The sequence below is a fragment of the Solanum stenotomum genome, chromosome 5, assembly GCF_019186545.1.
Source record: "Solanum stenotomum isolate F172 chromosome 5, ASM1918654v1, whole genome shotgun sequence".
In the NCBI taxonomy this organism is placed as follows: domain Eukaryota; kingdom Viridiplantae; phylum Streptophyta; class Magnoliopsida; order Solanales; family Solanaceae; genus Solanum; species Solanum stenotomum.
The window spans coordinates 22066043-22092073 of record NC_064286.1 but is presented as its reverse complement, the minus strand read 5'-3'; the positions used below and the strand labels follow the sequence as shown (position 1 = coordinate 22092073).

Sequence of the window (26031 nt, the reverse complement as noted above, 5' to 3'; positions counted from 1 at the left end):
AATCGGTAGGCTTATGGCACCCTTTCATGTGTTAAATAATGTACCTTGAATCGGTAGGCTTATGGCACCCTTTCATGTGTGATGATGTCAAAGTAATGAACTATTCTATGGGAATGTAGGCTAAGCACCGAGCGGATTTGGTTAGATGGAAACTCCCCCGACAGTTAGGCATGAGTTTCAATGATCGTCTACCTTATCCCATAAACTATGTGCCCGCATAGGAAGCTAGTGGATCCATTAAGCTATATATACCGGTCTTCCTTAGGCAAGTAGACCACCTCTTTTCGGTGTGGGGACTCATGACACCGGATTCCATGACAAGCTCTCATGGTCTATGTCGGTTAAACGCTTACTTCCCATCATGTGAGATTTCATTATGGTTTCTTGACAGGTTCTACAAAGTGTAGGTAGTAGTATGGGATGCTACCTATACATTGCACGAGTAGGCTTGGAGAGGGTCATAGTGAGTTTCTCTAAATCCTAATGACTGTGACATGAATGTACCCTAAATGAGGTTATTAAAGAATGTTGGCTCTTAAATGCTTAATATGTTATGCATGTTATACTTGGGTTATATTACGAGTTATTTTCCCTTGTCATGTCTTAATTAATGATATACCTCTTATGTATGAATATTGTGCAAAGGTGAAAGAAAGGAATGATAAGTTACTTTAAGTGACCTAAATGTGGTGCCTTAGTATGGATGGTGGTATGGGACGTCATCCATACATTGCACGAGGTATAGCATAAGGGTTTCTTGAGGTGAAGGTCCAAGGTAAAGGTTTTCATGTTGATATTGTTTAAAGGTGATATTATGACTTACTTGATGTTATGCTTGTCTTGTATGTCTTTTATGCTATTGTTCATGATATTTCAAAAAGGTGGCATAATGCATGGTTTCTAACTAAAATGTCCCTTTTTAAGCATGTTTTGCATGGTCATCATACTTAGTACATTTTGTGTACTAACCCATATTCTTCATATTTTTACTATAAGTGTAGGTTCCGGCAAGTGATCCCTCCTAGCTAGTTTGAAGTGTTGGATTGCTTTCCTCCAAGACTTGGTATGTCCTCATGGATTCGAGGACAAGACTTTTAAGTTCTTTTGTTCATGTAATAGACTTCTTTTGATTGTAAAGGGCCGTGTCCCTACTTATGTTTTGCGACTGTGTCTAAGATGGCCATGTGAGACTTAGACTTCCGCTGTGTGTTTTTAAAGTTGTTTTAAGAAGTTTAAATGTGTGGATGTAAATAAGTTTTTTTTTATTATTCCGCACTATTTTCATTATTGAATGCAATGAATGACTATGTGGCTTGTATAAGACCCCTTCGGGGTCGAGTACGCCTTGTTACGACTTGGGGGTGCTCCCGGGTCGTGACAAACATGGTATCAGAGCATAAGATTTTGGAAATTTTTTTTTTAGGATCGATGTCTCACATGCCACATCTAGTAGAGTCTTGTTCATCGGTGTGAGTCGCGACACATCTATGAGCGAGAGGCTATAGGATGCTAGAAGTTACACTTCTTTCATATTCTTAAAGTCGTGCCTTAGAGTGTGGTTCTATAAGTGTTCTTATCCTTATCCTTCTCTTGTGTTTATAGGATATGAATACAAGAGGGAGACCCGCAAGGAGAGTAGGAGAAGAGGATGTGAATGAGGAAGTTCCTCCCCAAGTTGTGCAAAATGGTCAAGGTGTGCAATGCAATCAAGTTCCTATAGGTGAGCAAGAGAATGAGGTTCCGGTGGTTCCCCCGGATATGACCAATGAAGAGATTAGGTCGGCTTTCTTAATCTTGGCCCGAGCCATGGCGGCTCAAGCGACTAGAGATATGGGGCCTAGGGTGAATGCTAATGAGGGTACTATGGCTTCTAAGTTGAGAGACTTTGTGAGGATGAATCCTCCGGTGTTTCTAGGTTCTAAGGTGGGAGAGGATCCCCAAGAATTTTTGGATGAAGTGTATAAGGTAGTGAGTGTTATGGGGGTGACTTCAAGAGAAAAGGCGGAGCTTGCCTCCTATCAATTGAAAGATGTTGCCCAAATTTGGTTCACTCAATGGAAGGCTAATAGGCCGGTGGGAGCGGATCCTATAGAATGGGAGGAGTTTAAGGAAGCTTTCCTTGGTAGGTACTTTCCCCGTGAGATGAGGGAGTGTAAGGTTGAGGAGTTTATCAATCTTCGGCAAGGTAATATGAGTGTGCAAGAGTATTCCTTGAGGTTTACCCAATTGTCTAAGTATGCCCCATCTTTGGTGTCAAACCCTAGGGATGAGATGAGTAGGTTTGTGACCGGCGTATCCGACCTAGTCAAGGAAGAGTGCCATACGGCAATGCTCCATAATGACATGAACATTTCTAGGCTCATAGTGTATGCTCAATCCATTGAGGAGTCCAAACTTAAGAGGATGAATAGGAATGTGAAGAGGGGTAGATCCGATGAGCAAAGTCAACCTAGGTTCAAGAAGAGGGCTCAAGATCAAGATTTTTCAAGTGCTCCTAAGGTTAACCAAGATAAAGGTGGTGGATCTCAATTTTCTAAACCTACTTGCACCACTTGTGGCAAGAGGCACTATGGGAAGTGCCTAGCCGGTACTAATGGATGCTATGGTTGTGGGAAGAATGATCACAAGGTGAAAGATTGTCCTACTTTTACGGCTAGAGGAAGGGAGGCAAAGCAAGCTTCTAAAGATGGAACGGTTCCTATTCCTCCAAATTATGGTCGTTTCTATGCTCTCCAAGCTAGCAAGGACAAGGAAGCTAATCCGAATGAAGGCGCCGGTAAGTTTTAGTTCCTTATGGTCATGAATGTCTTGATGAGGTTTCTATGGTGTTGTTTTTCATGTTTGCCTTAATTGGGTTTTCTTCTAAGTGGGGGATGGTAGGTTGAATAGCAAGGTTGTTGAGAGTGTTGATATCCTTATCTCATTCCTTCTATTCTTATTCAAGCTTGAGGCCAAGAGTTCCTAGTAGCTTGTTTTATGTTTTGGAGTCTTGGGTGAAAATGAGTTTCCATGGTCTCCTTATGTTATGCATGTCCTATTTGAATTCTTGTTAAATGATAAAATGAGTTTTCATAAACGTGTTCCTCGTGTTGATGTGCATTTAGTTGAGTTGTCTATATGCTTCATGAGGATAAATGTTGAACATGCTTAAATGTTGCATGAGTTGATTTATTAGGCATGCTTAAATGTGTTCTTGAGAATGTTGCATAATTGTACTTTTGTGAGAAAATTGCATAATGTGCCTAATAATTTTGGGATGAGTGTGATGTAAATTGGAGAAGGAAGTTCATCCAATGAAATGAGAAATGGTAAAGCTTGATGCATAAGGAATTGGTAGATGTATTCCTAATTTCTTGAATTGCATGAAGTTGTTTGAGCCTCATTGATGTGGAGTTGATGTTTCCTCCGATATTTATGTACTTGTATTGATGTTGTATGCATGTTGATGGGCTGTATACTTGAGTTGTTACCCCTTATGTGTTTAAAGTGTCATTCGAGGACGAATGTTCCTAAGTGGGGGATAATGTAACGACCCGGAAAATGATAGAGTGAAACTAGAGCCTCACATGTGAGTTTGGAGTCGAGAACTTAATGAAATGATTATATTTGAATTTGACCCAAAAAGTTCTTAAAAATGTGCTTCGGAAGTTACCGGAAACTTGTTTAGCTCTATATAAAAAGATCCGTTTCGTTTTTCGAAAATCCGACTTCATATTCTTGTTTAGGGGGTCAAATTGAGTGGGAAATGGGTCTAACCCAAATTTTAGAGCAACCGTATCAAAATCCGAAATTTCAAAGTGAAGCCTTTTTCGAGGGTCTACTTTGGAGGGTCATATCTCCTAGCACACAAATTATTTGGGTGGCCAATAATATATCCATGGAAAGCCCTTTGAGTTAGCTACCTAACGCACTTCGTTTCATCTCATTCGGAGTTCGGACGAAGAAGTTATGCCCATTTTCGTAAAATCTGTCCGGCAGAAAAAGGCAATTTCCAGTAGCTAATTTTACTGTTCACCCGCCCCATTTTTTTTCTAAGTGTTGGACGAATTTTTTTCCAAAGGGCATATATTATTTCCTAGATACCATTAATTCAATTCCCATCCCTAAAACATTTCCCTCTCTACAATCCTCCATTAAGAAGAAGAAGAACTTGGAGCTAGGGCTTGGATTCAAGGCTTTCTTCATCAATTTTCTTGGGGAATCATAGCAAAGGTATGGTGACCCTTGATCCTTGATTATCTTTCCTTCAAGGAGTCCATTAAAAAGGGTTTCAAAAGTCTTCAAAGAACAAAATTTCTATTTTCTATTCTAGGTATGGGTTCATGGGTAAAATGTTTTCAAAGTCATTATATTGGTGAATTGAAGTTGTATTTATGATTTTAAGATGATTTTATATGAAACTTCTTCAAGAACCCATGATTTCTCTCTATTCCTAGTTTATGCCTTTATGAAGTGGGTTGCTTGATAATGAATGTATATGAATCAAACTTGTTTAAATGTCTTTAGATTGTTGGAGTATGTCATTACCCATGCTTATTTTATGGTGTATTGTTGGTATATGGATGAATTGAGGATTGTGGCCTTATGGGCAAGTTATGGATGAATTCTCTTGTGGTAAGAAAAATGGTTGGGACTTGAGTGTTGTTGATTATGGCTTTGGAGGATGGTAAGTTAGCTTAATCTCATATTATGGATAAAAATTGTTCTTGCTTGGTTTGATCCACTTATGGTGGAGGTGTTTAATTATGAAATGTATTGTGACCATGGCCTTAAAGGCATAGTATGAGAAATTGGAGTGTTATCATGACATTATATGAATGAGAATTCAATGAAGATAATGTGATCATGTTATGAACGTAAAGGTGTTGCTATTGAAAGATTATTTCTCAATTTGACACTCATGAATGTTGATGATAGAATATGAAGGATTCTTCAATATAAAGTATACCTTGAATTGGTAGGGCTTATGCATCATTTTCTTGTATAAATGATTATATTGTTGATTGTTGAATCCTCGGATCGGTAGGCTAGTGGCACCCTTCCACACGAGCTTATAATGAACCTTGGAATCGGTAGGCCTATGGCACCTTTCCATGAAGGTTAATGATGAGACTTGAACCGGTAGGCCCATGGCACCCTTTCAAGAGGAGTTAATGAGCTTTCCTAAATGAACCTTGAAACGGTAGGCTTAAAGCACCCTTTCACGTGTTAATAAATGTAATTTGGAGTTGGTAGGCCAATGGCACCTCTCATATGTGATAATGTCAATGTAACGAACTATTCTATGGGAATGTTGGCTAAGCACCGAGTGGATTTGGTTAGATGGAAACTCCCCCAATAGTTAGGCATGAGTTTCAATGATCGTCTACCTTATCCCATAAACTATGTGCCCGCATAGGTAGCTAGTGGATCCATTAAGCTATATACCGGTCTTCCTTAGGCAAGTAGACCACCTCTTTACGGTGTGGGGACTTATGACACCGGATTCCATGACAAGCTCTCATGGTCTATGTCGGTTAAACGCTTACTTCCCATCATGCGAGATTTCATTATGGTTTCTTGATAGGTTCTACAAAGTGTAGGTAGTAGTATGGGATGCTACCTATACATTGCACGAGTAGGCTTGGAGAGGGTCATAGTGAGTTTCTCTAAATCCTAATGTATGTGATACAATTGTGGCCTAAATGAGGTTATTAAAGAATGTTGGCTCTCAAATGCTTAATATGAGATGCATGCTATACTTGGGTTATATTACGAGTTATTTTCCCTTGTCATGTCTTAATTAATGATATACCTCTTATGTATGAATATGGTGCAAAGGTGAAAGAAAGGAATGATAAATTACCTTAAGTGACCTTAATGTGGTGCCTTAGTATGGATGGTGGTATGGGACGCCATCCATACATTGCACGAGGTATAGCATAAGGGTTTCTTGAGGTGAAGGTCCAAGGTAAAGGTTTTCACGTTGAAATTGTTTAAAGGTAATATTATGACTTACTTGATGTTTATGCTTGTATTGTATGTCTTTTATGCAACTATTCATGGTACTTCAAAAAGTGGCATAATGCATGGTTTCTAACCAAAATGTCCATTTTAAAGCATGTTTTGCATGGTCATCATACTTAGTACATTTTGTGTACTAACCCATATTCTTCATATTTTTACTATAAGTGTAGCTTCCGGCAGGTGATCCCTCCTAGCTAGTTTGAAGTGTTGGATTGCTTTCCTCCAAGACTTGGTATGTCCTCATGGATTCGAGGATAAGACTTTTAAGTTCTTTTGTTCATGTAATAGACTTAATAGACTTCTTTTGATTGTAAAGGGTCGTGTCCCTACTTATGTTTTGTGACTGTGTCTAAGATGGCCATGTGAGACTTAGACTTCCGTTGTGTGTTTTTAAAGTTGTTTTAATGAAGTTTAAATGTGTGGATGTAAATAAGTTCTTTTTTTATTCCGCACTATTTTCATTATTGAATGCAATGAATGACTATGTGGCTCGTATAAGACCCTTCAGGGTCGAATACGCCATGTTACCACTAGGGGGTACTCTCGGGTCGTGACAAACATGGTATCAGAGCATAAGATTTCACGAAGTGGGTTCAAGATATAAAAATATACCTAATATTATTTGTAATTTTTATGAGGCTAACAGCATACATATATGACTATACTAAACAATGTTAATACATTTGAAAAAAAATTACATTGACTTGTGAATGAGACTGTAAATAACAAGATGGACGAAAAACTAGGCTTCAATGTAAACTAAGAAGATAAAAGAATATTATGAATGATTTCTCTTCATTCAACATTTAACAAATAAAAACAAAATAATTATAACCTTAATTTCAGAATCGAATACATAGAAATATACCTAATATTATTTGTAATTTTTTGTTGATTTTAGAATGATAAGGGATTTTTTAGTTGAAGAAATAAAAAATAACCACAATAATCATATATGTATATAAAAAGACTAGAATCAAGAGCGAAAAACATACTTGATGGATATTGACTATTGATGCGAGATTTGAGCGACGGGGAGAGTTTTTTTCCTTCAATAAAAAATATGCTCAAAATTTTGGGGGAAAAAGTAAGAGAGGTTCAATAAGATTTCAACAAAGAAGAAGACAAAAAGGTTTTTAGAATTGAGAATAATAGGGATTAGTGCTTTTTTAGTTGAGTTTCTGTTTTTAAAAAAAAATTAAAAACAAAAAGGACAAAAGTTGTTGACTATTGGACTTTTAATTGTAAAAGTAAAAAGTTGTTCTACTTTTTATAGTTTCTAAGTAACTAAAAGGACAAAAGTTACACCTACATAGAGGACAAAACTGTGTGTGAACGTTTTATATGTCAAAAAAATGAATTAAAACTAAAATGTGGCAATGGGGATTCGATCCTGAGTTGGCTGGGAAAATTGAACCCTCTCAACCACTCGGATAAGCTTCAAACTTGTGTTATTGGGTTCAAAATTTAATATATACATATAAAATTTTAAAAACTGATTAAATATACATATATATACAATGTTATTTTTCAACGAGGTGGGTTTATATGAACCCACTTGAACCACTGTAGGTCCGCCCCTAGGGGAGAGTCTCCCTTATTTATGTATTATTAGTAACTTTGTATCAAGAGAGGAATCATCTTATTGTATCGGGTTGAGTCGACTAACCTTAGTAGGTAGGTTGATTCTTGACCCACCATAGGATTGGAGGTAAGGTTTATGTCCCCCTCCTTGTATATTTTTGTTTTCATATTTGATAAGGCCTGGGGGTGCTGCTCAGCCCCTGGCCCCCTCAAGGGTCGTTAAATAAAATTAAAAAAAAAGATATGTGCCAAGTAGTATATGGTATTAAATAAATTATAGACTTGGTCCATTAACCACATATTAAAATTAATTAATTAATTAAAATTTACTTGCTAATTAATTAACTATAGCTAAACAAATAGTTTAAAATTTTCAAACCAACTTCCTCCACTAATTCAAAATAACTCGGGGTAACTATCGATAGGGGTAAAATTGTAACCTTGAGACTATTTCTAGAATTGACCTTTCGGGTCATTATAATTTTGGGAGTAGTAGTGAGCACCGATTTGATGTAAGAGTGAAGATAACTCAAACTCCATAACCTGTGCCGCCAGCGTAGATAGCATCATACCGTAATTCAGGCGACTCTTAACCCAGCCTCGTTGAGGGCTTGTTAGTGGATCCATATGTTAAAGTTACGTTCTATACTCCTACAAGGTATAGAGTGGCTCTGGTAACATGGATAAGACATTGTATCAACACGAGGCTCGTCATAGTGATGGTCGTCAGTTAGAGAAAATCTCCATTAAAATAAAGTATATATCTATAATTCAGTGGTTGCTATCATTGCATCTTTTACTGTGAAGCTTAAATATTTTTACCTTATGTTCATGCTTTACTTTAGTTGAGTTATTTTCAGTCCTTCAGTTTAGTTATTTGTTTCATTTAGCCTTATTAATTACATACTATACATTCCATGTACTGATGTCATTCGACTTGCATCATGAAATGATGCAGATACATGTATTCAGGATCATCAACATGTGTTTCGTTGAGATCGCACCATCCACTCGTCAGCTTTTAGTGAGGTCTCTTTGCTTTCGGGGGACTCCAATTTTATTTCTTAGTAGTAGTAGTATTTTGAGGTGTCGTGGGTCTTATACCGACACCTATCTTAGACAATAGGGGCTCCATGGACAAGCAGAGTTAGAGAGTCTTTTAGTGCTCCTTTTTAAGATGTTATGCTAAACTTTAATTATATTATTCAGCATTTTCAAACATATTTGAGATTTAGTAATTGTTTTAAATATTTTATTCAGTTTTAAGCTTATGCTTGCTTGAATTAGTCGTTCTCTAAGTTGTCAGCCAAACCAAGAGTTTGCTTGAGAACCAACAATGATTTTCGAGTGTCAGTCACGTCCAGGGTTTAGGCTCGGAGCATGACAGTTCAGTCTTCTACAACAAATAACTTCAATCTAAACCCTCCTTAATACGTAAAGTGATTGGATTTATAATCAAAAGTTAAAAAAAATGTGTTTTTCAAAGAATTAAAAGCATTGTCTTGTAAAGACACAAAATCCTTTTTAAAAAAGAAAAAAATTGATGGGTGATTTAGATTAAGGATTAATCCGTTTTAAAAACGAATTAACTAGTAGATGCAGGGGCGGAGTCACATTGTATTAAGGGGTAACCCCCTTCGATGGAAATTATATTATTTATACATGGTTAAATAATATTTTATGTATATATAGTAGATGTCGAACCCCCTTCGGCTATTTCGTGTGTCTATTTCTATAAATTTTGAACCCCCTTATTGAAAATCCTGACTCTGTCACTGAGTAGATGAACTTCAAAATGGAAAGCTGGAAAAAACCTTCAAACTCCAATCATGACAAAATTTAGGTCCGAAAATAGATAGATGATGAGAAAGAGAGAGAAAATAATAGAAAAAGAAAAAATACTTAACCCACTCTCTTTAAAAGAGAGTGAAATGCTTTTTTTTTTGTGTCAACTCAACACTTAAGGAGCTACTTATTCCATTTTAAAGTAGTCCAAGGAGGTAATAAGATCCCCGTAAAATATAAGTGTGTAATTAGAAATCTAGTAATACATTGAGGGGTCATCTGACTATTTTCTCATTTAATTACTATACCTCTTGGAGACCTTTATCTCACAGAAAATCCTTTTATTTCTGTTTATTTAGTTGAATGATTTATCCGTTAAATGAGATAATTTTAATTTTTTTTTCTTTAAATAGGCTGGTTTATAAATTTTTTGTTAAAAAATTGAATTTATACTTAGCGGAGCACAAATTCTTTAAGGATGCAAAATAAAATCCGTGCGATATAATAATGGGATAATATAAACTTATGTCATGCGAAATAATTATTTATCCTCATAAATTAATTTATACTTAGCGGGACATAAATTATTTAAAAGTATGGGATATAATTTGGGTATATTATGTTGCACAATATAAAGTTAAAAAGTTGTTTGTGTTTGGGGAAAGAAATGAAAGCCAGCCCAAAATAGGAGCGAAGGTGCAAATTAGCCTTTCCCGTTGGCATTTATTTCTTGGTGTACACCCAAAGTTGCCTGTCGTCTTTCTAATAAGCCTCAGCTCTCAAGCAAAGAAGCCAAGGAAACCCCACATCTTCACTTCAATTTCTTTCCCTGTAGCCATGTCTCAGGTACTTACTTTCATAATTCATCCTCTCTGCGTATGTTTGATTCAAATCTTATCACTCTGCATCATTAATCTGCTATTGTTCTAACATATTGGATTTTTGAATTGTTGAACACAGTGAATTTTACACCCCTTTTTTTTATTTTGCTTTCTTTACCCTATTTTGGTAGGTTTGAGGATTGTTTTCTTTGGGGGATTGATTTAGGTTCTTTTACATTTTTCATTTTTTGGTTAACAATAACTCTAATACATATATGCTCACTCTCTTCAGGCAGAGAAAGTTGTACTGACTGCAAAAGAAGGTATGTCTTTTCACTCTTCTCCTTCTCCCCTGTTATATTTTAGTCTAGTATTATATATGCATCTATGATGTTGTTCATGAGCAATTTGAAAATTTTCAAAGGAGAATTTTTTTTCTATATACAATATGTTGCACTACAACTTGTGATGCTTAATATGAGCAATTGCTGGGTATTAAGATTATTTTTTTCAGACTTTTCCCAATCAGTAGATGTGGTATGTTCGTACAATGGTGTTTGGGGCAAGAGAGGTCTAATGGGATGAAGTATGTAATTTGAAGTAGGTAGATGATGATGTCATTAGTTTTCTAAAGTCCAACCTGACTTGCATGATTTGGAATTTCAAGAATTAATTTGGTCAAGGTGAATTGTACTAATGTTGAAAGCAGTAAGACCAAAACCGGCTAGTAAAGAAGCAACCATGTTAAACCATTATGTTTATTTTGCTCCATAGATTTCAAGAAAACTTTTGTGGTACTGATGCTAACTGACGAAAGGCACATGGACGAACTTGGCTGATGCCTGATTGAACCTTTCAAAGCAAAGGCCAGCCTAGTGGGGAGCATGTCTCATCCCGAAGATATGTAATTCTGTCATTTTTCTATGATGGAGTTTGATATATTGAACTGAATTCCAGATTGACTTGTAAAGAAATCTAATTACAGCCTTATGTTATTGGCTAAGTTGTGCGGATTCTTCGTTTCGATGCCGCACCCGTGTCGGATTCTCCAAAAATACACTAGTTTTAGCGAATCCGACACACACCCATTGATATTTTTGAAGAGTCCGAGCAACATAGGTTATTGGTATATCATATCATGTTAGTGAACGAAGGAAGTCCTAGGTTCGTTTGATACTTGAGTCCAGGAGTAAATTTTTGCATATGCAAACTTAATCAAGATACAACAACCACAAACCCAATGTAATCCCACAAGTGGGATTTGGAAAGTGTAGTGTCTATGCAGACCTCACCCCTGCCTTGAGAAGGTAGAGAAGTTGACCCTCGGTACAAAACAGGATAAACAAAAGGTCACTAATGATACAACGTAGCTTTTATTATTTGTTCCTTTAGCTTGATTGCATCATTTTTCATCTGGATCCTATCATTGTTTTGTAGTTGTCATCTGGATTTGTGCATTGTTTTCTCACCACCTGGAATTATTATTTTTCTGTTTTTAAGACTCACATTTTGTTTTACCTTCTACAAAATACGCAATGGTATTGCATGTTGAATCTACAAAGTTGCCTTTGTGCCATATTTTTGTTTAAAAAGAATGGTGAATAACAGAGCATAAAGTTGTAACATTATTTTATGGTTTGTATTTTCTCTTTTTCCAGATGAGAAGTCTGGGTCTTCTGAGAGTAAAAGGTCTTCTGAGTCTGCCTCCATGGAAGCACAAACAGGAGAGACGAGGAAAACCCCTGCAGCTAGAGCTGGGCTTCAAAATCCCTTTGATTTCTCAGCCATGACTGGACTATTAAATGTACATATCTGTCACTATACAAAATAAGAGTTCTCTTTGTCACGTTTGATAATAGATTAATCTCAGTGATTTCTATCTTGCTGGCCATTGTGAAGAAAAAACATCAATGGTATCTTTTTCAGTTTCTTTCTCTCAAGTAATAGGATATCCTATCAAAAAAAGATGCTGGTGGGAAAGTAAAAAAATAGAATCTAACCAATAGTTATTTTGGTTGAATGTTTGAGACATGAAATTGTGAACAATTTGTGCATCACTGCTGCTGCTCTAAAAAAAGATAAAAATCCCGTGGCAATGACATCAATATTTGGCGATCTAATTAGTGAAATTTTATTTATATAGTATAACCTACAATGCATTTATCAGAATTCGATTAATAAATGTTCTGCTGCTTGGTTTCTTGACATGTTCATTTGTAATTCTTGTATCTTATTTTATTTTCAAATAACATGGCTAATGTAGGATCCAAGTATTAAAGAACTAGCTGAGCAGATCACAAAAGATCCTTCGTTTAATCAGATGGCTGAGCAGCTTCAGAAAACCTTTCAGGGTGCTGCTGTGGAAGATAGTATCCCCAACTTTGATAGCCAACAATATTTCTCTACAATGCAACAGGTTATGCAAAATCCTCAATTTATGACCATGGCTGAACAACTTGGTAGTGCATTAATGCAGGTATCTTTAGTTTCATGTTGTATTAGCCCTGGATTTCGTAGTACAGAAAGATTCAACTTTGTGTTATTGATGTGTCATTTTTGTATGTATCAGGATCCATCCATGTCTAGCATTCTTGAGAATTTGACAAACTCATCACAGAAAGACCAACTTGAAGAACGAATGACACGCATCAAAGAAGATCCATCACTGAAACCAATTCTTGAAGAGATTGAAAGTGGCGGTCCAGCTGCAATGATGAGGTTATATGTGCTCCCACTTGACATTATTAGTGGCATTCACTTTTGCTTAACCTAATGTAGTTTAGAACATACATGTGATAAGTATAAGGCTTGGGATCGTATCAAAGATGACACTAGTGGCTAAGTTACGAGACTTATCCTACTTGGGATATTTGATATTTCAGATTGAGATCTACAATTCTTCCTTGTCGAGTCACGAGTGTGTCTTTTGAAATGAATATGGACCATGATCTAATGATATTTTACAGGATAAGTTGTTCTACTTAAGAGTATTAAGCTAAGGCCACGATGTTATAAAACGTGTGGTGTGTCCTCATAATGAGCATAAACGATTATTTGAAATTAAAGTTAGTGTCTTTACTGGAGCTCACAATATGTTATGAATCTTTTATGAGTGCCGACGGTATCAACTGGCATTAGTATCTTTACTGGAGCTCACAACATGTTATGAATCTTTTATGACTGCCGACGGTATCAACTAGTCAATGCCAGTACCCGTTAAAGTATCTCATCTTATGTTTTCTCTAGAGCAGGTAAGTTTTGGTTGCTACTTTTGATATATTTGTGTTGGAGAAACAAAATGAGTGAGATTAGAAGAAATGGATGTGAGCATGCAACAATATGTTTGTTCTTCGAAGTTTATTTCATTCTGCTATTGTTCATTTGCAGCCCTTCTGAGCTTTAAAACATGTTGGACTTCTGGTGTCCCTAAAACATATTATGTGCGCTCCTGCAGCTCCATGTTCTCGCATATTGTTTACATCAGTTCTCTTCCTTAGATACATAGATATACCTATTACTCTAGCTTACTAGGTTTTATGTTCTCTGCACTTTGGTCTTTGATCTTAACTATGTAGTATTCTTAACTTCTTGTGTTATGCTTTGATTGTTTCTATAACTGGAGGTATGATTTTCTTTTTTCTTTTCCAGGTATTGGAATGATCAAGATGTTTTAAAGAAGCTAGGTGAAGCAATGGGTTTTGCTGTTGCAGGGGAGGGTGCTACCTCCGCTGAAGTTTCTGGGCCAGTTGAAACAGAAAAAGCAGATGAAGATGAATCCGTCGTACACCAGTGTGCCAGTGTGGGCGATGTGGAGGTGTGTTCTATCATTAAATTCCCCTCACCTCACATTAATCCCNCCCCCCCCCCCCCCCCTTCTCTCAATCTGAAGTCATCCTGGTGGCCAAATTTTTGGATCAATTGAATATACCTGGAGCTTTGATGTCCACATACTGAATATTGCTGAATAGAAGATATGTCGTTTGAACTTTCTCTTATTTAGCGGCTGTAATGAATGATCCACCTTTCTATATCAATATAACTTCTTTAGACTGTTAAACCGTGAGTTCATTGGATATTTAGTTGTGATCTGTTTTTTTATACTTGTACTCTTTTAGGGCTTGAAGAATGTGATAGCTTCTGGTGCTGATAAAGATGAAGAGGATTCAGAAGGAAGGACAGCGTTGCATTTTGCATGTGGATATGGGGAGGTAAGAAAATAGTTAAAATGTTCCTTACGACCATTGCCATACTTAATATAATTACAGGTGTATCCAGGGTTTTGTTTATTTCAGCATTCTAAGGTATTTGGCTTTCTAATGGCTTTAGCTAAGCTACAAAACTTGCAGCCAGAGGGAACAATTCTTCCTTCAAGTAAAAAAAAAAATTCTTGGAATTACTGTACATTTTAAAGTGTTATTATTAGGAGCTGCCTTATACACGTGAAAATCTAGTCCCACGACTCCCTCTCTTTGATTTCATATTTTCTTTGCAGTTTACTAGGCATGGTAAGAATTAGCAACTTATTTTGAATTATCTGTAGATCAGGTATCCTGTCAATTTAATTATGGGTCAGTTCTTTATGTCCAAGTTTCTTGTATTATCTGGGTATTATGATTTATTTATTTCGTTTCCTCAAAAATCGGCTCTTTTAAGACTGTTCTACTGTACAATCCATCAGGGTGGAATGGCATTTTAAATTTCTTCTTTCCTTTTTTGTGTGTAACAATAACCTTCCATCTTCACCATCCATCGAGAATATCGAAACATCAATCACCAAATCCAAAGGATGTTCCCCACATTGTTGATGTGGGAGGTTTAAAGATGGACTAGGTGCCATTTAAGTAGTATCATTGAAATTAGCCAAGGTTAAGCCTATTTTCTAGGTATTAAGCTGTTTCTCTGTATTGCTATACAGGTGAAGTGTGCTCAGGTACTTCTGGAAGCTGGGGCAGAGGTTGATGCTTTGGACAAGAATAAGAATACTGCCCTGCACTATGCTGCTGGGTACGGAAGAAAGGAGTGTGTAGCACTGCTGTTAGAGAATGGAGCAGCTGTGTGAGTCTTGATTCTTTGTGCATCGTGATGTCATGATCCTTACTGCCTCTTGTTTCTTGTTTATTTTTCTTATCGTATTTACTTGATTTTTATTCTCTGTGCAGTACACTTCAAAACTTGGATGGGAAGACACCAATAGATGTTGCCAAACTCAATAACCAGAATGAAGTTCTAACGCTACTTGAGAAGGATGCATTTTTGTGAACTGGAACGACCCGATCTTCCTGGATGTAGGCTGGGGTGATTATTTTAAACTCATTCATTTTGAGAACTCAAGGAACTGTATCATCCATACATGATGCATTTCGTCTGTTTTCTTCGCCAGTGTATTTTTTATACATTTTCCAATTTTTCATGAGCACATACATTATATTATTTCAGGATTGTTTTGTATTTTTAATGTAGCCAGTCTTGCTATGAAAGTTGCTTTGCATTTTGATTGAAATTTGATAGGAAGACGTATTTGTGTTAACTTTTAACCATATCGCACTCTGGGTTCAAGTTTTGTCAATCTTAAGATTTTAAAGTGTATTTCATCGAACACATAATTTTCACAATATCATATAAATTAAGATAACTAAGACCTCGTTTGTTTTCACTAAGATTAAGACGTCTGAATTTGAATATATATCTGAATGGTTAAGATCTTGTCTCTAGATCCTGAATGATTAAGACAGTTTGTTATTAAACATTTGAATATAAGTATATATAAATTTTATTAATCTATAAACACAATAAATATAATAATTTAAATAAAATAGTAGTTAAATATTACATGAACAAAATATTAGAAAAAAACGTCACTCTTTGATAAACGTTAAGATATTTAAATTATAAATTAATATTTTAAGTAGGGGTGTCAAATGGGCGGGTTGAGTTGAAATTCGAGATATTAAAATGGGTGGAGATAGAAATCGGGTTGGGTATTGATCCGCTCAAGTTTACTTTGGGCTCAAATGGTCTAAAACGGGTTGGGTCTTGACCCGCCCAATTTGATTCAATTAATCTCAATAATTTAAACATAGTGATATTTAACTTTTATAATCACAATTCGAATTTTCGCTAGAGATTTTTTTTTAAAAAGTAACAAATGGATAGATAAATCATAAAAGATGTAAAATAGATAATAATTCATACCTTTAATATATGTATCTTAGTAAAGAGTTTTAAAACGGGTTAAAATTGGAGATTGAATTGGCTCAATTGAGGATTTCTTAAAATGGGTTAGGCATGAATGAGTTGAGATTGAACTCAATTCAAATTATCTTGAGCCCAACCCTTAAAATTCTGGGCAGGTTGGATGGGTTACCTATGTTTGGGTTCATTTTTTATACCCCTAATTTTAAGTTTGATTAAAATAAAATTGAACTACATGAAATATATATATATATAATTGTTAGAAAATAATGTAGTCATTTTTTTTAATTTCAAAAGCACATATTTATGAAGTTGTTTTGTAGTTAGTCAAATAAAAAATTTACAATAAATTTTATTAATTCTTGATAAACAAGCCGCAAGAACAAAATAAAAAGTTCAAGGAAAATAATTTAGGTAATTATTAAAGTTGGAGAATGAGAGAGACTTGAATTTTTATAAAGAAGAAATATAGAACACAATTTTTTTTCGAAAATAAAAGTATCTTTAAAGGGGTCTAAATGAGAATAAGACACCATTTGCTTCTACTAAGACTAGGATAAATTAGCTAACTAGTCCAAATCCCTAACATAATTAATAAAAATATTTATACTTTAAAATAATTATTAAAAATGTCAAAATGTCAATATTTTAGCAAATAAAGTGTATCCTAATATAATTCAGTTTCCTTCTTTTTATTTGGGACCACTTTTTGACTCCATTACGGGTGAAAGAAAAAAACAAGACCCCATTACCTACTTTTTTCTCTCTAAATTTTTTACCCAAATTCTATCTTTTATATTTCTCTCTCTCACCATTTTTTTCATTATTCCATATCCTCAAGTAACTTAAACCTTGTCATTTTTAAATTAAATTTCTCCATTTTTCTAACAAATCTCTTAAATCATTCAAAAGATTTTCAACCTTTGTCTAAGTGAATTCGACTGATTTGCGATTGTTTCCATTAGGAATGAAAAATTTGAAATAATTGATTGAAATTTCTAAGTGAATTCGATTGATTTCGTTGAACTTCGAGATTGTCTGCCACAAACGTATTACAACGATTTTTTACAAAAACATTTATTTACGTCGTAATAAATCATTTATATATTACAACGGTTTAAAAACACTAAATTCAATTCGTGACGCCGTAAACAATTAAAGGTATCACACAAGCCTCCAGACAAGCTAAGCATCACAATAGGCATCACACAAACTAAACAAGAAGGTCAACACTTGCCAACCTCTAAAACTCATACTACAATTAATTTCACAATTGACTTCCTAAGAAAAATCACTTACTCATCTTAGTCTAAAAGAGGGATAATCAAACCTACCTCGAAGGCCGAAACTTCACTCGAACAACTCTAAGCACTTCGTCAATCGCACAATCACCAAAATGATCCCCAATTATCAAGAATAGATAGAGTTCATCAAAAGGAGCCCAATAATATCATATTGATAAGATTAGAAATCGAGAATAAAATAGTTCAAAAATCACTTCAGAAATCAAAAGTGACATTACAGAAGCGGCAATTTAGTTTTAAATTAGGGAAAATGCATAAGTACCCCCCCAGCCTATGCCCGAAATCCCAGAGACACACCTAACCTTTACTAAGGTCCTATTACCCCCCGAACTTAATTTATCTATAATATTCTACCCCTTTTTGGCCTACGTGGCACTATCCTTGAAAAAAATGTCAACATGCGCTGGGCCCACTTGATAGTGCCACGTAGGCCAAAAAGGGGTAGAATATTACATATAAAATATGTTCAGGGGGTAATAGAACCTTAGTAAAGGTTAAGTGTGTCTCTGGGATTTCGAGTATAGGCTGGGGGGGTACTTATGCATTTTCCCTTTAAATTATGGAAAAGACAACAAAATTTTCAATCAAGGAAAAGAGAATGAGAAGTCTGCCTATATAAAAATATTTAATGTTTCATATTTTAAGAAAATATTAAATCTATTGGGAAAATTTTCAAAAATTAAGAAATGTTAGTGGCAGTTGAAAGCCTCATAACTTAAGTACAAATCGCCGCTATTAAAATATTTAATCTTACGTATAAAAAATCTTGTATTATATTATATTTGTAGCGGTTCATTGAAAGCATCATAACTTAAGTACAAATTGTCGCTATTAAAATATTTAATCTTACATATAAAAAAATCTTGTATTATATTATATTTGTAGCGGTTCATTGCAACCGTCGTTATATAACTGCCGTAATATTTAAGTGGGTAAAGCTGTGCATAGGGCCCTCCATGCACTGATTTACACTAGGGGCCAAACCAATAAATATGACATGATATCATATCCCTATAGCTATGTCTGCATTATATTGGAGATCTGATGAGAATAAACAAAGGGAAAATTGTATGAAATAGCAAATTATTAATTCAAATTAAATGTTATAGTTATAGTTTATTTTAATTATAATTCGCAGCAAATATCCTTTTTTTTTGCCATCTGATTCGATATACAATTAGCCATTTTCGGTATACAATTAACCATTTTATACATTTCGATATAAAATGTATAAAATGTGTTTGTGTTTGTATAAAGCGAGAGAAAAGTGTATATACAAATACATATATTTCGTCCTAGACACTTATAATTATACAAATACATATCTTATTATACAAATTATAATGTATAAATGAATTTATACAAAATTGAATAATTTGTATAAATTTGGATGTTTGTAGCGAATTATACAAAAAGCTCCATAACAAACATAAAATTTGCTATGTAGCGCAATTATGCAAACTATAACTATAACATACAAATATAATTTTTATGTTTGTTATATGTGAAAGTTGCTCTAAAAAAAAATAAGATGCTATTTTTCTATAAGATAAATTAATTTCATACACAACCTCTCAAGGGCCACTCATATAAGGACCACCATCCAATTCTTTTTTCTCTCTAGTATAATGTATAATTCTTTTTCTCTTCTTCCATTACATAATTAATATGATGAATATGGAAGTGAAATATTCATCATATGGTTTCTACAATAGAAACATGAGTGAAGGAGATGGGGAGAAAATCCAAACAAAAGAAGATATGTATAATAATAGTAATAATAATAATAATAATAATAATGAGAGAGGTGGTAATTCAGGTTTAGGAAATATGAGTTTTCACAACCTGTCAAAGCTCATTCTTCCTCCTTTAGGTTCCTCTGGTTATAACCAGAATCAGACTGATCTGCACAAAGGCAACACTATCTCACCTATCACTTCAACATACAGGTAATTTTAAATGGAAGAATAATATGTTTCCCCTTTGTCTTTTTTGGTTTAAGTTGTGGCAAGAAATGATTTCTATGAACTTTTGTCCCATCATTATTATCATTTTCTCATAATAAAGATTGTTATCTTGGCATTCAATGAAGATAATAGACATCTCACTTTCACTTATCGGTAGTTGGAGTACTCTAGCTACCTCCAACGTAGAGCATACTAACGAAATGTCTCAGTTAATTTCTTCTTTTAACTTAGTCAGGTAGAACCCATCTGGTGTGATTTAATGTCGTGTGGCATATCACTCCAGTCACGCCATTTATAGAGATCTTGTTGTGTGTACCAAGTGAGAGCTTCACCAGATAAACTTTTTATGAACAACTTTAATGTGTATATATATCTGGATATTGCAAAACCAAACGGAATAAATGAATTCGTGCTTATATGTGTGTGTTTCATGTAAGCTTATTAAGTTGTATCATCCATAGCTAGTATAAAAGTCATTCACATCACTTTTAATTAATTATAAGGTAAATTATTTAATTAATTGATTAACTAGCTAGTACAAATATTAATTATGTAAATTGTAACTTAATTGAGGAGAGATTTGTATATATGTAGGTGCTGGGAGACACTAATGGTGCTATTGGTGGCATATTGTGCATGGGTATGTCCATTTGAGATAGCATTCATGAACTTAAATCCAAACAAGAAGCTTTACATCGCAGATAATATTGTAAATCTCTTTTTTGCTGCTGATATCATCTTGACCTTCTCCGTCGCATACATTGATTCAACCTCTCAGTTGCTTGTTCGTGATAGAAGAAAAATTGCTACAAGGTATTCTCTTCGTCTCAATTTATATATGACTTATTTTTTCTTTTTGTCTGTTTAAAAAGAATGATCCATTTCTATATTTATTTTTTTCTTAATGAAATAATTTACAGTCACATAAACATATTTAACTTATTTTAGACCATAAATTTCAAAAATCTTTCTTTCTTTCTTAAACTATGTGTCAAGTTAAACTAAGTCATATGAAATGAGACGCGGGGGAGTAATATATATGTTTTTTTTCTTTTCCTAAACTTACTTTATGAGACGCAGGGGAGTAATATATATGTTTTTTTTCTTTTCCTAAACTTACTTTATAATTATATTTCCTTCTATATGTTTTTTTATTTTTCATGATCTTAGATATTTCCACATGGCTTGAACTGGCATTGATTAAATGAAAAATTATAATTATATTCCACATATTTATATAAATATGGACTATAGAGAGCATATTTATATGGACTGTAGGGAGTATATTATAATTATATTCCACATATATATATTTATGATAAACAGAGATTTGATAACGCTGCGTAAGAACGTGACTATTCTAATTTGAAGAAGTAATGATTCCTTTTTTTTTATCGTGAATGAATATGTTATCGATAAATCATGGCGAATAGATTTGATCCTCTTTAAATATTCGTCCTTCCCCCACCAAGGGATCAGGTGCAAAGAACCAACATCTTCTCTCTTTTTTTTTTTTCCAAGATTTAGATTTTGAACAGTACATTTATTCCCTTAATTATTGAGTGGGAATAGTCCAAAGGAAAAAAGAGTTCTCTCCCAAACTCTAAAATTGTTCAAAATATTATCAGTATAATTTAACATGTTATATAATTTATTAAATTCTTTAATTTTCACGTTCTAATCGTCACATGTAGTTAACTTTGGAGTAGTCTGATAAAATATTTTAAAAAAATTATTCATTTATAACAGTCAAATTCAAAAGAAAAAAAAGAAGAGATTTGGAATATATCTTTTGCTTTTATGCAGCATCAAAAATGTATGAGCTGGACCAAACTAATATTTATCCAGTGACGAGTCAAATTATTTTAATTAACTTAGGTAAAATATTATACTCAAATGGCTGATGGGTCAACCCATTCTATTTGAGTCAATCCCTAAAGTTGGGAGCATCTCCCTACCTTTTTTTTTTTATCGTCAAACGATATAAATTTTAATTAACTCTTTAAAATGTATTTTTTTATTATATGAATATAAAAATAATTGTCAAATTGACTCTTGAAAAACACAATATGACAACTAAAAAGGGAAAAAAAGGGAACCGTGGGAGTATTATCTATGTGAACTTGTCGGTTAAGAAATGCAAAAGCAAGTTAATTTAATCATGAATTAAGCAGTTACTTAGATGTGTTACTCAGAATTATAGTATGTATAGATTACATTAAAATAATATAGTAGTAATGTATTTGTATGGCTAATTAGTTTTGTTTTGTTACGAGTTAATAATGATATATTTACAGATACGTATCAACATGGTTTCTGATGGATGTGGCCTCTACCATCCCTTTTGACTTACTTGCCATGTTGTTTACTGGCAAACATCAAGTTGGCATCTCTTACTCTGTTTTAGGAATCCTCAGATTTTGGCGTCTTCGCAAAGTTAAGCAATTTTTCACCCGGTAATTTCTCTTTCACTTGTTAAGAATTCCTACATCGGAAAGCGGATAAAAGTTTGATTTCCTTATATGGACTTGACAATCCTCTCCTAAGTTAGGTTCAAAATTCATTTTTAAATGGTATCATAGTCACATCCATTCCAATTCTTTGTTCACCGATGTTGGCCTCCCATATTATCGTGTCCAGTTAACAAGGTTAAAAATTCCCACATCAGAAAAGAAATGGGAATTTGGTCTCATTATATGAACTTGGACAATCCTTCCTATATGAGCTAACTTTTGGAGTTGAGTTACAGCCCAAGACTCATCTTTACATGAACAAATAGAACTTACATATTTTATTCTACTAATTAGACTTGTTCTATATGTTGATTGGCAGACTTGAAAAGGATATGAGATTCAGCTATTTTTGGATCAGATGTGCTAGGCTTTTGTTTGTAAGTTAGCATAAAAGAATTATTTTGATCTTTCTCCTAGTTGAAGATTTATGAATGAGTGAGTGTGTGACATGAAACAGGTAACACTATTTTCAGTGCACTGTGCTGGATGCCTCTACTACTTGTTGGCTGACAGATATCCCCACCAAGGAAATACTTGGTTAGGATCTGTGAATCCCAAGTTCAGAGAGACAAGCCTTTGGATTAGGTACATTTCAGCTATTTATTGGTCTATCACCACCATGACAACTGTTGGCTATGGTGACCTCCATGCTGTTAACACTGTCGAAATGATCTTCATCATTTTCTACATGCTCTTCAATCTTGGCCTTACCGCTTACATTATTGGCAACATGACCAATTTAGTTGTTGAAGGAACCAGTCGCACCATGGAATTTGTAAGCTACTTTCTTATTGAAATGTATAGGCATCAGGAGCAAAAATAAGTGCAAGTGTATACGACATAAAATGGCGTTCAATTCTTTTGCAGAGAAATAGCATACAATCAGCTTCAAACTTTGTGAGTCGTAATCACTTGCCTCCAAGACTGAAGGAGCAAATACTGGCTTACATGTGCTTAAGATTCAAGGCAGAGAGCTTAAACCAACAACAACTAATTGAACAACTTCCCAAGACAATCTGCAAGAGTATCCGACATCATTTGTTTTTGCCAACTGTTGAAAAGGTCTATCTTTTCAAGGGTATCTCCAGGGAAATTCGCTTGCACCTTGTAAGATGACATTTTTATTCTATGAACTAAAAAAATCGACTCGTTCATAAATCTTCATGCATGTTGTTTGTCTAATCATAATGATCGCTCAGGTTGCAGATATGAAGGCTGAGTATATACCCCCAAGGGAGGATGTCATAATGCAGAATGAATCTCCAGATGAGGTTTACATCATAGTTTCAGGGGAGGTGGAAATGATTGATAGTGAGATGGAGAATGAGCAGATTGTTTGGACTCTGAGATGTGGAGACATGTTTGGAGAAGTTGGGGCCTTTTGTTGTAGGCCTCAGAGCTACACGTATCGGACAAGGACACTTTCACAACTCTTAAAGATAAGAACAAATTCTTTGATTGAAGCAATGAAGAGCAGGCAAGAGGATAATGTCACCATGATGAAGAACTTTCTTCAGGTTCATTCGTAGCTACTTAGTGATCTTCCAAGTGTCTCAATTCAGAGTCGGGTATTAATATTTTCTATATACTGTGTTGATTACAGCATCATAAGAAGCTCAAGGATCTAAGACTTACAGACTTGTTCCTTGATGTTGGGGACGAAGATAGCGATCCAAACATGTCCATCAATTTGTTGACTGTTGCCAGTACAGGCAATGCTGCTTTTCTTGATGAGCTTCTCAAGGCAAGATTAGACCCTAATATTTGTGATTCCAAAGGGAAAACTCCAGTGGTATGTCCCTTGTTGTATACTTCTTACGTTACCAATTTACTACTTGTATCCGAGTTTGTCAACATCTTTTCTCTCTATGCATTGCATCAGCATATAGCAGCATCAAAAGGGCATGAAGAATGTGTAATGGTGCTTCTCAGACATGGATGCAACATACACTTACAAGGTAGGACAACCTCAATAAATGTCACTGTAAAAATTTTGAGAGCCAAGTGGTATATGATATCTTGATTATTCCATAAATGGCAGATGCAAATGGTGACACCGCATTATGGGAAGCTATAGCAGCAAAACAACATCCCATATTTGAAATCCTGTACCATTGGGCATGTATTTCTGATCCATATGTTTCTGGTGACCTCCTATGTAAAGCAGCTAGGAGGAATGAATTAACAATTATGAAGGAACTCCTCAAACATGGATTACTTGTTAACTCAAAAGATCGACATAGATCAACTGCTATCCATGTTGCAATAGAAGAAAATCATTTAGATATGGTAAAGCTTTTATTATTAAACGGAGATGAGATTGATGATACATTGAAGGACAAGCTTTCATCAATGAACCTAAGTGAAATGCTGCAAAAACAAGACGTCGGGCACAGGATAATAATATCCGATATGGATAAAGTTGATCATAAGGAGCATGAACAGGAACAAAAATACGACTTTGAAAGCCATACAGATCAATGTGCTTTTAGAGTTAGCATATACAGAGGTCATCCTGAGTTCAGGAGAAGCACTCAGTGCAATGAACCGGGAAAGTTAATAAAGCTTCCCGATTCACTTGCAAAACTCAAAGGCATTGCAGGTACCCTTTCAAGCAAATTCTTCTCCATTTTTAGTTCTTCCGAATTTAAATATTTTCTATTTTATAGGCCAGAAGTTTGGTTTTGAAGCAAAAGATGCATTGGTGACAAATGAAGAAGGATCGGAGATTGACTCTGTGGAAGTCATACGGGATAACGATAAGCTTTATATAGTTGAGTATACAAACTCCATAATGTAGCATAATTCTGTTCTACTAGAATTTAAGTATTTGTTCACACAATTAGCCATCTATAAAACAAACAGTCTTAATCATTTAGTGTTCAGATCTTGAGATCACATCTTAATATTCAGATATGTATTCAAATATATACATCTAGATCTTAATGCACATCTTAATATTCAAATACTTATTGAAATTCAGACGTCTTAATTCTAATAGAAACAAATGAGGCCTTAGTCTTTCCTTCCATTCAAATATTTGAAAGTAAGGAAAATAAATAGGAACCTACCAAATTATAGTGTTGAATATATAAATTGTGGATGCCTGCAAAGAGTAATGGCTTGAGGATACTCTTTGCCTACATCCTCTGGTCCCTTGCATTGAGGATACTCTTTGCCTAAATCCTCTTTTATTTATTTCACATCAATTTAATGGAGAAATCAATATCATTTCAAAATATTTAAATTTATGAAAATGGAATTAAAGGCAAGTTTATTTTTTAAAAATTGAAATAAATGTTTTTCACTAAATAAAAGGCAAGTCTATTATTGTCGATCACACTCTTTTATTTTTTGGCTAAATCATTTGAGCAAGTAAGAATGAAAGAACATAAATTATCTTAACAATGGGTGAAAAAGATGACAGATGAGAAAAAATAAGAAGTAAGAAAATCGTGAATTGTTTGTATTCTCAAAGCTTGATGATGGAGTTCTATTTTTATAAGTGAAGATGAGATGCCCACTTTTTTATGCTAGGGCTTACTTAAGGGGCTAAAAACTAATGATACTAGTATAAAACGACTACTTAGCCCTCTACAAAAGATCAGTTTCAATATGCTCTCAAGTATCATCATTTGTTTGAAGTTTGGCGCTAGATTTGAAGCTGATTGGTGTCAGATTGGGCGCACTGCAAACACGCACCAGTCAAATAAAGAATTGGAACTAGAAAGTGGAGGTCCCGTGAAAAAGGTGTCATCGATCTACCGGTAAAGGAATAGTTCTGATTATGTTGACACATCACTTTGTCACGATCCAAAAATAGATGTGATGATACTTATGTATTCCCATCAAGACAAGT

General features: G+C 34.6%; 3 protein-coding genes across 4 annotated transcripts in view; all 3 read left to right on the top strand.

The window, feature by feature from the left end:
- The window catches only part of LOC125865077 (ferredoxin-1, chloroplastic), a 791835-nt gene that overhangs the window by 398543 nt on the left and 367261 nt on the right, over positions 1-26031 (top strand). The window lies entirely within an intron of this gene.
- LOC125865069 (ankyrin repeat domain-containing protein 2B-like) lies at positions 10043-15682 on the top strand. Its single transcript, XM_049545240.1, has 9 exons — positions 10043-10221; positions 10489-10519; positions 11855-12000; positions 12460-12672; positions 12766-12914; positions 13845-14010; positions 14312-14404; positions 15112-15251; positions 15356-15682. Exons 1-9 carry the CDS (start codon positions 10213-10215, stop codon positions 15453-15455), a joined length of 1047 nt encoding a protein of 348 aa, XP_049401197.1. The 5' UTR covers positions 10043-10212; the 3' UTR covers positions 15456-15682.
- Positions 19277-25046, top strand: LOC125865060 (potassium channel AKT2/3-like). 2 transcript variants are annotated; one of them, XM_049545226.1, is made up of 11 exons: positions 19277-19641; positions 20254-20472; positions 21957-22115; positions 22492-22549; positions 22630-22947; positions 23040-23279; positions 23372-23689; positions 23776-23964; positions 24055-24130; positions 24214-24774; positions 24842-25046. In XM_049545226.1, the coding sequence occupies exons 1-11, from the start codon at positions 19361-19363 to the stop codon at positions 24970-24972; spliced, it is 2550 nt and encodes an 849-aa protein (XP_049401183.1). In that variant the 5' UTR covers positions 19277-19360; the 3' UTR covers positions 24973-25046. The 2 variants fall into 2 exon arrangements, with proteins under 2 accessions (XP_049401183.1, XP_049401184.1); XM_049545227.1 differs by lacking the exon at positions 21957-22115 and having other exon boundaries at positions 19474-19641.

What these genes read in the sequence shown, in the direction of transcription:
- LOC125865069 (XM_049545240.1), top strand. An exon ending in CCAGTGTGGGCGATGTGGAG is followed by an intron (nt 14,011 to 14,311) that starts GTGTGTTCTATC and finishes GTACTCTTTTAG; the next exon opens with GGCTTGAAGAATGTGATAGC. An exon ending in TTGCATGTGGATATGGGGAG is followed by an intron (nt 14,405 to 15,111) that starts GTAAGAAAATAG and finishes ATTGCTATACAG; the next exon opens with GTGAAGTGTGCTCAGGTACT.
- LOC125865060 (XM_049545226.1), top strand. Translation starts at nt 19,361, where the DNA reads ATGATGAATATGGAAGTGAAATATTCATCATATGGTTTCTACAATAGA. An exon ending in CCAGTCGCACCATGGAATTT is followed by an intron (nt 22,948 to 23,039) that starts GTAAGCTACTTT and finishes ATTCTTTTGCAG; the next exon opens with AGAAATAGCATACAATCAGC. An exon ending in AAAACTCAAAGGCATTGCAG is followed by an intron (nt 24,775 to 24,841) that starts GTACCCTTTCAA and finishes TCTATTTTATAG; the next exon opens with GCCAGAAGTTTGGTTTTGAA.